Genomic DNA, 14,359 nt, shown 5'->3' on the forward strand with positions numbered 1-14,359 from the left:
AATGAGTTAGCATTTTCTCTGTACAATACCTAGGAGGATAAGAAGAGAAATGTGTTTATGGCAGGGGAAACTCAAGCAAGACTTAGGACTTGGCACAGTATCCAATCACTTATATGGATAATCTACTGGCAGCAGTGGGATGTTGAATAGGGCAAAAGATAAAGAATAACTTGATTTTAAGAGCCTGGGAATAGATGCCCTAGGACAGCAGTTCTCAACCTGTGGGTCATGACCCATAGGAACTGTATTAAAGGCTTTTGGCATTAGAAAGGTTAAGAACCACTGCCCTAGGAGAAAGCTCTAGCTAGTGTTAGTGGGGAAAGAACACTGGTCTAGGATTAAGGCACCGGGGTTCTCAGACTTCAGGGACCACAGGAGGCCACATAATCTCTTTATGTTTCAATTTTCTTATCCATAAAATGTAATAATGACCTGTTCTACCTACGTGATAGGTTAACTGTCAAGAGAAAGTGGTGGGCAAAAGGGCTTATAGAAGTATTACATGTTATGAAAATGCAGATCATTGACAGATGAATGATGAAATACTGTTGGCATCTTCTATTCAGGATGTGTCCCTTGCCCAAATTGTCAATGCTTGGGGGTTTGGGATATAGCTTGAGAAACTTTCCCTAGTTAAAAAGAATAGTCCCATTTCTTAAGGATTCTGCTTTTTAAGGATAAACTACTTCTATAATGGCCATGTGGCCCAAGGAATGAATGCATCCTTTCTCAGGTAATAGCTTCATTTAAAAAAAATCTTCCAGCTATAATAACTTTACTTAGTGCTTCTTAAAGTGTGGTCCCTGGACCAGCAGCAGCAGCATTACCTGGGAATTTGTAGAAATGCAAATTCCTGTGTCCACCCCCTAGATCTACTGATTCACAAACTCTGAGGATGGCGCCCTGCAATCTGTGTTTTAACAAGCCTTCCAGTAATTCTGATGCACATTCAAGTTTGAGAACCACTACTTTGGTCCAAAGGAAAAAAGGGAAAGCTAAGAATCAGCATTGGACTTGCTATGAGAAGTCTTTATTTTCCCCCCTTGGAGGAGCTAGGAGGTAGCCTGCAGAATTTTTCAAATTACACTAGACAGCTGGCTACTTAGAGTTGTCCCACATTGATATGTTAAACCAGTTAAATCACTATTAAAGAGAGGAGATGTATCTATCACCACTTCATCCATATACTATATGTATAATATCTAGTACACATATGTATGCATGCATATATGTCCCTATGTGTATATAATGTAAATCAATAAATCATTTTTTGGCCACCCTGCTTTAAAATGCATCCTGACTTTGGTGAGTCCCTACCTTCCTTTCTTGATTCACTTTTTCTTTATATCATTATCACTCTCATATATGCTGTTATATTTACTTATTTATTTTTATTGTCCCTCCCTCCTGGCTAGAATGTACATTTCATGAGGGCTGTTTTGTTTACTGCTATACCCTCAACTCTGAGAACTGTGTCTGGCCCCTAGTATGCACTCAGTAAATATCTGTCAAATTAATGAGTATATCTGTGACTGCTGAATCTGGGAGATGAGAAAAATGTTGGGGTCAGTCCAAAACAAAAGAACACCTGTTAGCACCCTTCATAGGCAATGTCTCTCTGCCTCTTTCTGTCCCTGCTCTGGGCTTTGAGATGACTTTGCAAACAAATCTTTGGGAAGTGCCATCTTCAGGGGTTTGGCTCACTATACTGTTTGATTATCATTTCAAAATGTACTCTATGGTTCTTCCTAGAAATTAGAATAATGTCCTAATTGATCAATATGATTATATGGCTCGCTGGGCTTTGGGGACAGTCTATGGGTATGTTACAGTAGAGTATGACATAATAGGGGGAAAATGTAGTCTAAGAATAAAATCAGGAGTTCCAAGGTCTAGCTTGTATTATGCCCCTAACATGGTACATGATCTTGGGCAAATTGCTTGGGCAACTAACATGACTGAGTGTCAGTTTCCACTGTTGATCTCAATGATTTCCCAGGTCCCTCCAGTTGCAATTACAGAGCCATTCATGTGTGACTTGATCAATGTCTGTCTCCTCTTCTGGGAAGCTCTGAGAGAACTGGGGCTGTTTGCACATCTACATCATAATGAAAAATACTTGCCTGGTAGGCAACCAACCCCCTGTGTAAACCAAATGGTGATGCAGCCTCATTAGCCTGTGTCCTACACAACCAAGTCATAGATACGGAAATGTGTGCTGCAAAGACTCTGGCCCATCAGGGACCTCCAATCACAGGAGGAAGAGCAGGATGCTGGTGTGCCCCTGGAGGGCACACAGAGCTGCACAGATCACAAAGGTGGACGACTATGGGAGGTGTGTAAGGGAGAGCCCAGACTGGGCACCTGGGCCATCAGCCCAGTGGCAGGGAAAAGTGTGGATTTGGGGATGAAAGACTTGAATTTTTATTACAGATCCACTATTTTCTAGCAGCAAGAGTTTGCACAAATTATTTATTTCTTTTAGCTTCAGCCTTCTCATTCGGTAAATGAAGAAAGTACTGCCTGCCTCTCAGAATGGCTATGAAAATTAATGGAGTAGATCAAGTGCTTTCCCAGTAGCTGGGGTAAGAGCAGTGCTCAGTAAATGGAAGCCACTTTGTCTGGTTCTGCCTTCCAATCTCCTTTATGAGCCCTTTAAGCCCTGAAGTTTCTAACAATGCCTCCTTTCCCAAAGAATTGACCTAACTTTGTTACTAGCTTGTGGGAGTTCCCTAACTAGTCTTGCTGAAGGGGCATAAAGATTGGGATAAAAAGTGTTTTTTAAGATATCTACCACTGGAAATAATGTATTTTCTCCTTTTGCTTCCCATTTGCCTAATGAGATTTTGAGATTTGTAACTTGCTATGGCTTAATATCAAAAAGTTCAATTTTGTAAATAAGTTTGAACAATGATTTGAACATGCTGAGAGCTGTCACTGAAGGGAAGGAGTTTAAACTTTGCCTGTCTCTCCGTTTGGCTGCCTGTGTCCCCTTCCACTTTTCTCCCTCCCTCCCTCCTTGGTACACTTGAATTCTATTCCTGTTCCCGCCCTGTCCCTCTGCCTTCCCCCACCACAATTGTCTTCTGCGTATGATCATCAGTATTCTGAAAAACAAATTCTGTTGCTAGGCAATCAGAAGACAAAATTGCTGTGGTTGACATGATTCTTATTAGTGACTGCAATTGCAGTGGTGCCGCCATCATGCCAGACGCACACTCATTTCATCTGTCCCCAGCTTGACAGATCTTTCTGGAAGGTGGGATGGGGTGGATTTTTGGCAAAGAATTAAGGGCCTCAGCACTCAACAGAAAGTATTTATAAATCACTGTATATCAAGAGCCTGCTTTAGAATCATTTTATTAGAACACATTCAAGAAAGTGACATACGGAAAAAAGACAGCAGCAATTCTCAGTCATGCAAATGCCCATGTTAATGTTCTCCATTGGATTTAAGTTCAAGTACAAAGACAGTCCTTTCCTGAGCCAGGTGCAATTCCAGAGAATAACACTTTGCATTGAGAACATGTTTCCTTCGCAAAGTTCAGAACACTGAACAAGTTACATCCTCACAATAAGATTGTGAGGTACATGGAAGTGTAAACTTTTAAGGGACCCTCTACCCTGCCCTCCCCCATGACCCAGCCAGGGACGTGAGCCCAACTTCAGAACCTCTTAGAAATCAGGTTGAGTCTATTGAAAATAAAGCAATGGGCCTTAAAAAAAAGTTAGAAAATGAGTATATGTATGAGATGGAATCATCATCTCCTTGGTGTGGGATATCTATGAAACTCTGCGCTAAGGGTTGGGGCTCCTGCTTGAGTGTCATGGATGCTGGAGGACTTAAAAAAAAAGTGTTATGAAAAATTGCAAACATATACAAAAGTGGAGAGAATGGTGTGCCCATATACCCATCATCTAGTTTCAGTGGTTACCAACACGTGGCCAGTTTGTTGCATTTGCATCTTCTCACACTTCCCACGCAGCCCTCAATAGGACGATTTGAAACAAATGAGGGCTGGAAGGATGGTCTTTGAACCAGAGACCTCAGGAGGGAGTGAAGTTAGGAAGGAGCTAGAAAAATATAACAAAACCTGGGTAGGCTGAAGCAAATAGAAAATTTGTTGTGGTAAAGTGGTTACTGCCAATGTTTGGGAACACCTAGAGTTAGCCCTCATCTTCTCTACCATAAACCATTCCTCCTTCTTCCTTATTTCCCACGATGTTAGGGAGGCAAGCTAGATCGGAATGATGGGCATTTCCAGATTAGGGGCACCGATAATAGAGATGTTCCACCTGGAAAAAATCTTCAGTGATGAATGTGTCCCTTTAATTATCCCGTCTGCTCCTATCGCAGACCTCTAGGACAGCAAGGGCCTGGGGACATCTGCTGTTGAGAATGGGAGCTGGGGGAAGTACATTGGGCCATGGGCCCTCTCACAGGTCCCTACTGCCCCACCATTTTAGACTTTGGAGAGAAGCTCAGCAACCTCAAATTGCACCCAGTAGAGAAGAAGGGAGCCCCGAGTGGTGAGCCCATGGCCCAGATAGGAAGATTTTGCTTGGAACATGTTGCCCTCTGAACAAAGGCTGCACCCCACACCAGCCCTGCCAGAGCAGTCTCAAGAGAGGTGGGTGACTGGAGTCCCGGTGGGAGGTCCCAACGGCGCCACGGCTAACCCGGTGAGCTGCAGGGACAAGTCCCAGGCTGCGTGCTAAACGTAAGTGGAGAAAGGATCTCCAGGTCCCAGGTGCCACCGAGGAACAAGGTTGCCATCCTGTTAAGAAAAGGGCTGGGCTCTGTGATTTGCATATGACTTTGCAAAAATCTACATGAGATCCCGTGGCCCTTTATAGAAAACAGAGTTAAAGCATCAATGCAACCTACTGTACTTTTAGTAACCCAATGCACAGAGTGCAACCTGCTAAATACACATTCACTTGTTTTTTTTAGAAGATGAGATGGAGAAAGCAGAGCATCGTGTAAGACATTCCTTGGCCTAAAGCTTCAGAAGAAGGGCCAGGATCCAGATGAGGATCACTGATGGGCTGTGTTTGCTAACTTTGTCAGAGCTCTGATCCGTGTACACCTTCATCCCGCGAGACCCCTGTAGACCAGTCCTGCAGTGGCTTCCCAACATTCCAGATGCATAAGCAGGAGTGGAGCCAGGAATGATACAGACAGAGATGCATTAACTATGAGATCCTAGGTGCAGTGATCATTAGTGTTTATTTCACACTCTTTTTGATTTTGTTTGGTATTTTGTTTAAACTCTTTTAGGGTCCCTGTGACCTATCAGCAAGTCTTTCTATAACATTTAATTGGGAGAAAGAAACTGAGAAAAGTTTACCAATTTATGCAATATATCTTTGGTAGTAAGGGACTTAGAATTTATGATGTCAGTTGTTTCCAGGGTCCATGAGAGGTGGCAATCAGCAGGTTTTCCAAGGCATGAGGTAGGTTTAGGCAGATTGCAGGGCTGGCTGAGGGAGTGAATTATTGAGTAAGAGACAGAGAGTGGGTAGCCCATGCTGGAGACCAGCTTCACACTCTGGTGAGGTTTACACCATCTCTAAACTGGGCCATCTGCAGCCATGAGATCATTGTTTCTTTAAGAAAAATGACCCTTCAAGGAAAGTGAACTCCTTGTGCTTTGGAGAAGTGAAGCATTCTAAATAGTAATGGTTCTTAGCCAAGAGAAAATTTCAAGATAAATTAAAGAGTATGATCTCACATTTGATGGTGGCTCAGCTCCATGATGTCAAAGCTTCCATCATACTTGCCACACAGAAATGAGAAAAACCATTTGAAACTCTCTTAGTAAGAACTCCAGTTGGGCAAAAGCAGTTCATTAAGTGAGAGAAAATACTTCAGTGTCAAGGTGAAGTAATTACCCTGAGTTTCAAGGAAGATAGGGGACACTTAGGATTCAAAACAGAGATGAGAATCTGAAGAAAGTGGGAGGCATACATATGTGTTTGTGTACCTTATGGTAAAGGGACTAGTGTACCCACTGCTCCCCTGTGCCAGGGCAAAAGTGGCTCAAGAACTTGAAATCTTACTTTTTGTGTATAATATCACATTAACACTAACATGGGAGGTGACATTAGCTGTCCTGATTAGCTAGTTCCCCAAACTGTAACTCATTGTCATTACTAGGTGAGTTTATAAAATCTGTAGAATTTCATTTAATGGAAGAATTTAATGGTTTTATGTGTTGAATTTGACATTCTGCTTTTTATATGGTTATTAAAATTCTGAAGGGGAAAGCAGCTTTACAAAATATGTTTATTGTCCTTCTTAAAAGCTAGTATTTATTGAGTGTTTACCACATGCCAGGCAAAATGCTGAGTGCCTTACATGCATCATTTCACATGACCTGCCCCCTAAACCCACAGGCGGGTCGTACCATTACCCCTATTTTGCAGACTAACACCTGGAGAGGTCCTGCCCAGGATCATAGCAAAGCACTGGCAAGTTGAGGGGGTGAGATGTGAACCAAGGTTTGTTTGACTCCAAAGCTTTCCTTAACCTGCATATGTTGTCTCTTCTAAAGGAAAATCCACTTGCTAAATGGTATTTGTATGTTTGTTAATTCCAAAGATCTTAGAAAGCATCCCTCACATAAGGATCTATCTTATCCCTGAGAACCTAACTTAAAGTGACTTGGGTCACTTCGTTACATATATTCATTAGGTGTCATAGAAAATTTTTTATCTCCTTTTAAACCTCAAGTTGTGATTGTATCTGTGCACCTACACATCTGTTTTGTGATGATTTGATGTGTGAGACACCTAGGAAATGAAACCACACAGGCAAACTGAACACTTGTTCCCCCAAACCCTAAGAAAATACATACACATTTATGTAGGAAGCTATTATTTTACATAGCCCAGTTTGTACCTTAAAAGAGTAGTTAACACCAATGCATAGATCTTAACTTTAAAAATGACAGCCATTTAGGACCTCACTGAGATGGTTTTTAAAAAATGTGACCTAAGGCTGGTCCCAGTGGCTCACACCTGTAATCCTAGCACTCTGGAAGACCAACGCAGGTGGATTGCTTGAGCTTAGGAGTTCAAGACCAGCCTGAGCAAGAGTAAGACCTTGTCTCTGCTAAAAAGAGAAAAATTAGCTGGGCATCATGGCAAGCACCTGTAGTCCCAACTACTTGGGAGGCCAAGGCAGGAGAATAGCCTGAACCCAGGAGTTTGAGGTTGACGTGAGCTATGACGCCATGGCACTCTAGCCTGGGCAACAGAGTGAGACTCCGTCTCAAAACCAAAAAAATTTAATTAATTAATTAACAAAAAATCTGGCCTAGGCAAGAACTAGTAGAAAAAGTTTAAGTGCAAGTGTGAAAAAGAGACCATTAAAATTTATTTTAAATGCTAATTTCTTATTTAGAAAACAGCTCTAGCTTAGAATTCACACAGAAGATCCATACCCAATCACCCTTCATTAATACTATGGCTTTCTGATTCTGTAAGCCAGGGTAGACCCTGAGATTAGCTCTTTGAAGTATTTATCTGGAACTACATAATTCTAAGGGCTGCCTGGTTTGGAACTTTAGTATAGAGGCTTTTTCTATGTGCGACTCTATCACTGCAAAACCTTAGTTTTACAGCATTTTAGCCACAATTTAAAGTCTAACATACATTGGCCAGAAACACTTGCCTTTGGCATTTTCTCCTGAGGGTCAAAAATCAGTGAGACCTACTTCATAGGACAATGGTTTTTATTAACCAGACTTCCCAAACATCCTTATTTTATTGGAGGGGATTGAGACTTCCTCCACTGACCTCCATTCAAGTACAGAACCCTTCATGTAAATGCTGTTTATTTAATATACTGCAGGCTACATTCTAATACTAGACACTTGTAAGAAGAGCTTTCTGAGTTATAGAGATGCTCTGTCCTCATTGGACACCCAGTGATGTAGCCATAAAAGAGGAACATATTGATTATACAGGATGGACATATTATACCCTTTCTTGTTCACAAAAAAGTTGAGGCTGCTATTTTTGCAATAGATTTTTTTTTTTTTTGAGACAGATTCTCACTCTGTCTCTCTGGGCAGAGTGCTGTGGCACTAGCTCACAGCAACCTCAAACTCTTGGTCTCAAGTGATCCTCTTGCTTCAGCCTGGGACTACAGGCGCCTGCCACAATGACTGGCTATTTTTAGAGATGGGGTCTTGCTCTTGCTCAGGCTGGTCTAGAACATCAGAGCTCAGGCAATCCATCTGCCTCGGCCTCTTGGAGTTCTAAGATTAAAGGTGTGAGCCGCCACTGCCACTGGCCTTTTTGCAGTAGATTTTTAAATGTTATCTTCAACAGTGGTATGTTCTCAGTGTTTTTGTCTGATGGATTAGGAATTCTAGAGGCATATGCATGCCTGAATTGCTATTTCCATGGCTAAGATATAACAAATGTCCCCCTCTAAATTCCTGATTCATGCCATGCTTTGCTAGGCACAGAAGACACTGTATGATTAGAACAGTCAGCACATGGGACATGGGATGTTCTTGATTTTCCAGTTGATCAGGGAGAAGAAATGATAGGATTTACAATATTTGGGCCAAAATGTTGCTTTATGTATTTTTGCCTTAATCATCCAATTATATCTTTAATGGAGTTGTCCAGTGGTCCAACTTGGCAGTGTATGTAACAGATTATCAGAAAGACCTGGGTTCAAATCTCAGCTCTGCCACTTTCTGGTTGTGTGCCCCCGGGTAAGTTATTTAACCTCTCGGAGTAACACTTTTCTTGTCTACAAAATGAGGATAATGATACTTACCTTGAAGAACTGTGGAGAGGATGAAACAAGACATTATATGTAAAATGTCAGGTGTATTAGGACTTCAGTAAAAAAGGCAGCTGCTATTGTCAGCTGTTTATGCTCCGGACGGCTTACTTGCAGGCAGCCTTTGTGCTTTTCTCTGCCTACCCAATTATAACAGTGACTTCTTAGGGAAAGGAGTGTCTCTCTCCCATTAGATGAGGTAGGGGATTTTGTCCTTGGTAGGGACTTTATACGCTCTCTTGCACTCCTTCATTGTATATGGGAACTCTGCATGTACCATATGAACTGGTTTTAAACAAGTTTTTCTCCACCTCAAGTTTCAAACCAGAGCTCAGACTGGAAATGTTTTTCGATGTAGCCATCAGAATTAAAACTGAGATACATGGTAATAGAAATATTAAATACTGCATAGAGAGAAGACATAAATGAACACCATGAAATATATCATCAGTGCTTTTCAAGGCCTCACTTTTGTGCCCTTTTTGTGTGTCGTTTCATGCATCCTGCTCTGTTTGCAGATCCTGTGGGATCTAGATGTCAGTGTTTGCTACTCGTGCTGCTCTGGAGCTCTGTGCCCCAAACTGTGGGTGGGGGGTTACTGATGGGGACAGGAAGTGACAGGAAGGCCTCAGAGGTGGTGCAGAGTTATGTCCACCCATCATGCTGCCCCCTAAGTGACAGGCCAGGCACCCCTCACCTTCAGACCACCACCCAGTATACAGAAATCAGCCCCAGCCAGCAACAGTCAATCTCTCTCTTTCCACTTCTTCCTCTGTCCATATAGTGGCAAATAATTTCCTTAATGGGTACTCTGCATTCCTCTGACCTGGGTCTCAGTGTCCCTACACTGAGTTCCTCTGGAAACCCTTCCCCCTGGTATCCACAGGAGGTTAGAACCAAACTTGAAACATATCTGCTTTCCTCTCTTTCCCACTGCATATCTCTGTGAAATCTATTAATGAACCTGAAAGTATTCAGGCTTTCAGTATTTCAAGCTTTTCCTTGCCTTTTCCAAATGTCTCTCAACAGCTGAGCTTTGCGGGAAATCCTGAAGAACCTATCATCCCCTTGCTGCCCCCTGGATTTTTCTTCTACTTCCTTTCACAGCCCAAGGCTCCTGCCCTTCCCAACCAAACAAAGTTGCCAGTTTCTCAGCTCACAACCTTGGCCCATCCTACAGGCTAGCCCAAATCTCATCACTTTCCTGAATCTTAAGCTACTAAGAAGTGGGTCACCCTATTCCCTGCTAGGTACTTGCCTGTTCTCTCACCCTTGGTTCATGAAGAGGGTGGACCTCAGCAATCTCTAATCATCTTGTCCTTAAAAAAAAATCTATGAGGGTTGTTTTTGGTGGTTGTTGTTAATAAAAGGAATATATCTTATTATAGAGAATTGGGAGGGAAATCACCATCCAGAAATAACCATTTTTTACATTTTGGTGTATTTCCTTCATATATACATATATGCATACATATGTGCACATACATATGTATACAAGGGTTGTCCAGAAAGTATCTACCCCCCCTTTTCATAGTGCATGGCTGTATACTTTCTGGACATCCCTCATATATGTATATATATGCATACATAAGCACAATACAAACACTTATGTGCACATACATATCCCTCTTTTATGTTTAACAGCAAAATTAGTCTTTTACATTAAGAAAAAAAGAATGTAGGGGAAAAAATAACTCTAATAGCTCAGGTAAGCCCTCACCTGTGTCAGCCACAGTCAGGAGTTTATGGAGCACACGATTCATTAATTTATGTCCTTGGCATCATAGTCAGGGAAAAGATCCAGATATCCTTGCCCCCCCAAACTATATAGGTGATACTTCTTAATGAGTATATGGAAAACACATTCAGACACACATACAAATTTATAAATGGTATATACAAACAGAAGAAATATACATATAACATATCATTCAAATAATTATTCTTTGAGCACCTCCTGGAAAAGTCTACCTCTATCTCAGTGTGCTGCAGATAACACAAGTATCAAACATGAGCCTTGTCTTATTGACTCAGCTGCTGAGGCAAAAACTAATCCATGAGAAATAATAGCAAACTGGAAGAAGATACTATCTCATAAAGTGCTGAAGGACAGGATTCCAGTAATCATTCTAGTAGTGAAGATGTGCTCCAACCACACTCTTCCTGAGGTCAGAAACTTGTCTATAAGAGTAGAGAGATACTTTTGGAGACACAGTGACATAGTATGGGTTAGTAGACGAAGGAGATTATGAGTTGAAAGATTATTATATTTTAGAGAAGATGATCACACATATCTGGAAAACATATGCTAGAGGAGAGATTTGCAGATGGCTTAGGACACAGGGGAAGAACAGGATTAGAGAGAAGGAAGGGGCCTGCTCACCAGGAGGTTCTGGGTCCTAGAAAATGCTACCATGGTTTAAGAAACAAGCTTCTCCTCTTGAAGCTCCCAGGGAAAGACCTGACATATTGTACAGACTAGGAAGCCAGGCCAAGGAAGTGCAATAATGGCAGTGCTCCAATGCAAAGTCATTTGAGGAAGTGGACAGAAAATGAAAGAGAGCCATGATAGCAAAAGGAAGAGCTATGGATGGGTCCTGAGAAGGAAGCAGATTGTGGAGATGGTTATTATGAGTTTAGTTTTAGTGCTTTTATTTTTATTTTTTTGAGACAGAATCTCACTTTGTTACTCTTGGTAGAGTGCTATGGCATCACAGCTTACGGCAACCTCAAGCTCTTGGGTTCAAGTGATTCTCTTGCCTCAGCCTCCCAAATAGCTGGGACTACAGATGCCTGCCACAACACCCGGCTATTTTTAGAGATGATGTTGCACTCTGGCTCAGGCTGGTCTTGAACCTATGAGCTTAGGCAATCCACCTGTCTCAGCCTTCTAGTAGCTGCAGTGCTTTGAGCAAAGTGCAGTGAATCTTTCGAGAGCAGTTATCCACAGAAAGATGGAAATATGGTGCTGGATCCCAGGGCAAAAGACAATAGCTAGGCACAGAGATCATTCAGCTCATTGTTAAAGAGTCTGGGTTTATGTTAAGCAATGCGGCAAATACAAAGTAAATTAGGGCATTATGTGTTAAAGAACAATGTTTGATATTATGGGGGAGGGAATGGGCAATACCAGTGAAGATGGTTCAACAGAGAGTGTCTAGGGGTGGGGGACATTGATCAATGTGAAGAAGTAGTAAGCATTTCAAGAAATGAAAATTTCTAGAAATGAAGGAGGTGTGAGTCAGTCCAGCAGTGAAGGTGGGCTGGATGTGATTAAGGAAAGTCAGTGGGTCTTACTGGAGATGGAAGCAGCAGGAGTAAAGCACGATGTGGGTGGGGGCAGTAGGGAGCCATTATTTACCATGTTCAGATGCTGTGGCAGATGGTGAAGGGAAGGCATCATGAAGACCAAGATGCAATCGTTCTGGAACACATGATGTAACATGGGAGAAAGACACACAGGCAACCAATTAAATGGTAAGTGCGGTTAAGCTGAAACCCAGCTCTGGGTTCACCGTTCCATATGATTTGATCTAACACAGAGTGTTTAATAGATAAGGGATTCTTAAGGATTGTATGTAGGAGGAAAAATTATAAAACATCTTTGGAGACGGGCCTATACTTTATCCTGAGTAAATGTGCTACTGAAGGCTTCTAATAGGCAAGTGAGATGTTGAAAAAATGTTTCAGGGAGGTGAATCTGGTGTCAATAGTAAAGATAAAATGCAGGGGTAAAATCCCAGGGGGTGCGAAGGTCATTTGGGAGGTCACTGAAGGAATTTAAGCCAAGACTAGCAGAGGCCTGCCCAGGGTGGTGTGACAGAAACTTTGAGGGAATCATGCCAGGACCTGGCAGCTCACTTGCCACCAGAGAATACACCAAAAATCAAGTCCACAAATACAAACTGGGGTATCTGGGGAAACGATGTTGCTTCTGCCCCAAATAGGGAAATCAAATCAGGTTACTGGTTTGAGAGAAGAAAACAATTTTCTGGTGCTGAGCTTGAGGAAAAGCAGGTCCTCGAGCTGAAAACGCCCCACAGTAGCAATGCTCATTTCACCGCCATTTGGCCTTGTATCTACCTGGCAGTCTTCTGAGTCTGCAGCAGAACAGTGTAAGGTTAAGGGACTGGCCTGTTCTATTTCCCTGCTACAGCTCCAACTAGGAACATAATAGGTACTAAGAAAAAAAGGTGGTAAATGAATGGATAAATAAATATGAAACTGCCAGTATGAGTAAAGTCGCTTCAGATAATCTTGGAATTTTAGTCATGGATGCCAGAATTGAAGCAACAAAAACTATTGTTGAAGATAGGGGTGGGAGGATCTAATGACAGAAGAACCAGGAGTTCAAGAACAGTTCTCACTGGGAGCATGAGGTAACAAGTGAGTGTGAGATGACAGGAAAAGGAGGTGTCTGACAACAAGAGAAAGAGAAAGAGATACCAAATTGAAATACAGAAAGTGGGTAAAAGTAAAATTCAGGGTACTGTGGAGACTGTTGCTGAGTCTAGACAAAATGTGAGAAAATAAAAGAACAGTGAAGAGCCAAGGTAAAGTTAAAATTAGTTCTCTAACCATGTGCTAAATAAAATAAAATAAAATAGAAACTCTCAGTGTTTCTTGGGTGCTATTCAATAAAGTTTAAATTCCTCTGCATGGTATTCAGTATCTGCCACGATGTGGCCCAGCCAATCACTCCAGTCATATTTCTCACAACTCAGCTCATAAGCCCTAATCACTAATGGTGATAGTTGCCAAGAAAAAATAGTTGTGTTCTGTGAGGATATGATCTGGGGAGGATACCTAGTCAGAGGGCCAGAATAGGCTGAGACCTGAAAGAGGAGAGGGCAAAAGGAGTGAACCGTGGCATGGCAAAAGAAAGAATTTTCCAGACAGAAGAAACAGCATGCATGTACAAAGGCCCTGGGATGGTTAAAAGCCGGAGACATTTACAAAAGGCCAGGGAACGTGCAAGGCAGGAAAGAAGAGGAATGGATTCAGGGAGGCCAGAGAAGAGGGCAAGGTCCAGATCATCCAGCCCTCATACATTAGGCTGAAGATTTTGGTATTTATCCTAAGAGCAAAGGCGTAAAGCCATGGAGTGATATAGGAGTTTGCATTTTAAAATCACACTGGCTGCAGAGTGGAGAAGATTTTGGAGGGAATTAAGAGTGAATGTCTGAAGACAAGTTAGGGGCTTTGTTCACAGGGCATGTATGATAGGACAGTGGTATGGACTGGGTAAATTATACAGATGCTTAATAAATGGCAAAGGAATGCAGTTTCTGTCTTCTGGAGTTAATCACTAGGACTGACAAAAATTGAATTTCACCTTTACAAGTCATTCCACTAATATTAATCATAATCAACATAATCTCAAGTCTCTAGAATCCTCAGGCAATGTGACTGTCAAGATAATCAAGTTTTCTGGATAACAGTAAACACCAATACTTCTTTTCCCTCTTTTATGCATTTTGATGAATATCTTTACAATCCTGACTTTTTCTTTTTCTGTCTTTTTTTTTTCTTTTAAGAGATGGGATTGCTGTG

General features: G+C 41.8%; 1 protein-coding gene across 1 annotated transcript in view; it reads right to left on the reverse strand.

Moving 5' to 3' along the window:
- Positions 1 to 3,343: 3,343 nt before the first annotated feature.
- Positions 3,344 to 14,359, reverse strand: part of LOC100954950 (kalirin RhoGEF kinase) — a 512,376-nt gene continuing 501,360 nt past the window's right edge. Inside the window, exon 34 of the mRNA XM_023516322.1 lies at positions 3,344 to 4,778. Within this exon, the coding sequence (XP_023372090.1) occupies positions 4,716 to 4,778 (63 nt within the window). The 3' untranslated portion in view covers positions 3,344 to 4,715. The remainder of the gene's footprint in view (positions 4,779 to 14,359) is intronic.

Source organism: Otolemur garnettii, unplaced genomic scaffold, assembly GCF_000181295.1.
Source record: "Otolemur garnettii isolate 467f Iridium unplaced genomic scaffold, OtoGar3 scaffold00089, whole genome shotgun sequence".
Lineage (NCBI taxonomy): Eukaryota > Metazoa > Chordata > Mammalia > Primates > Galagidae > Otolemur > Otolemur garnettii.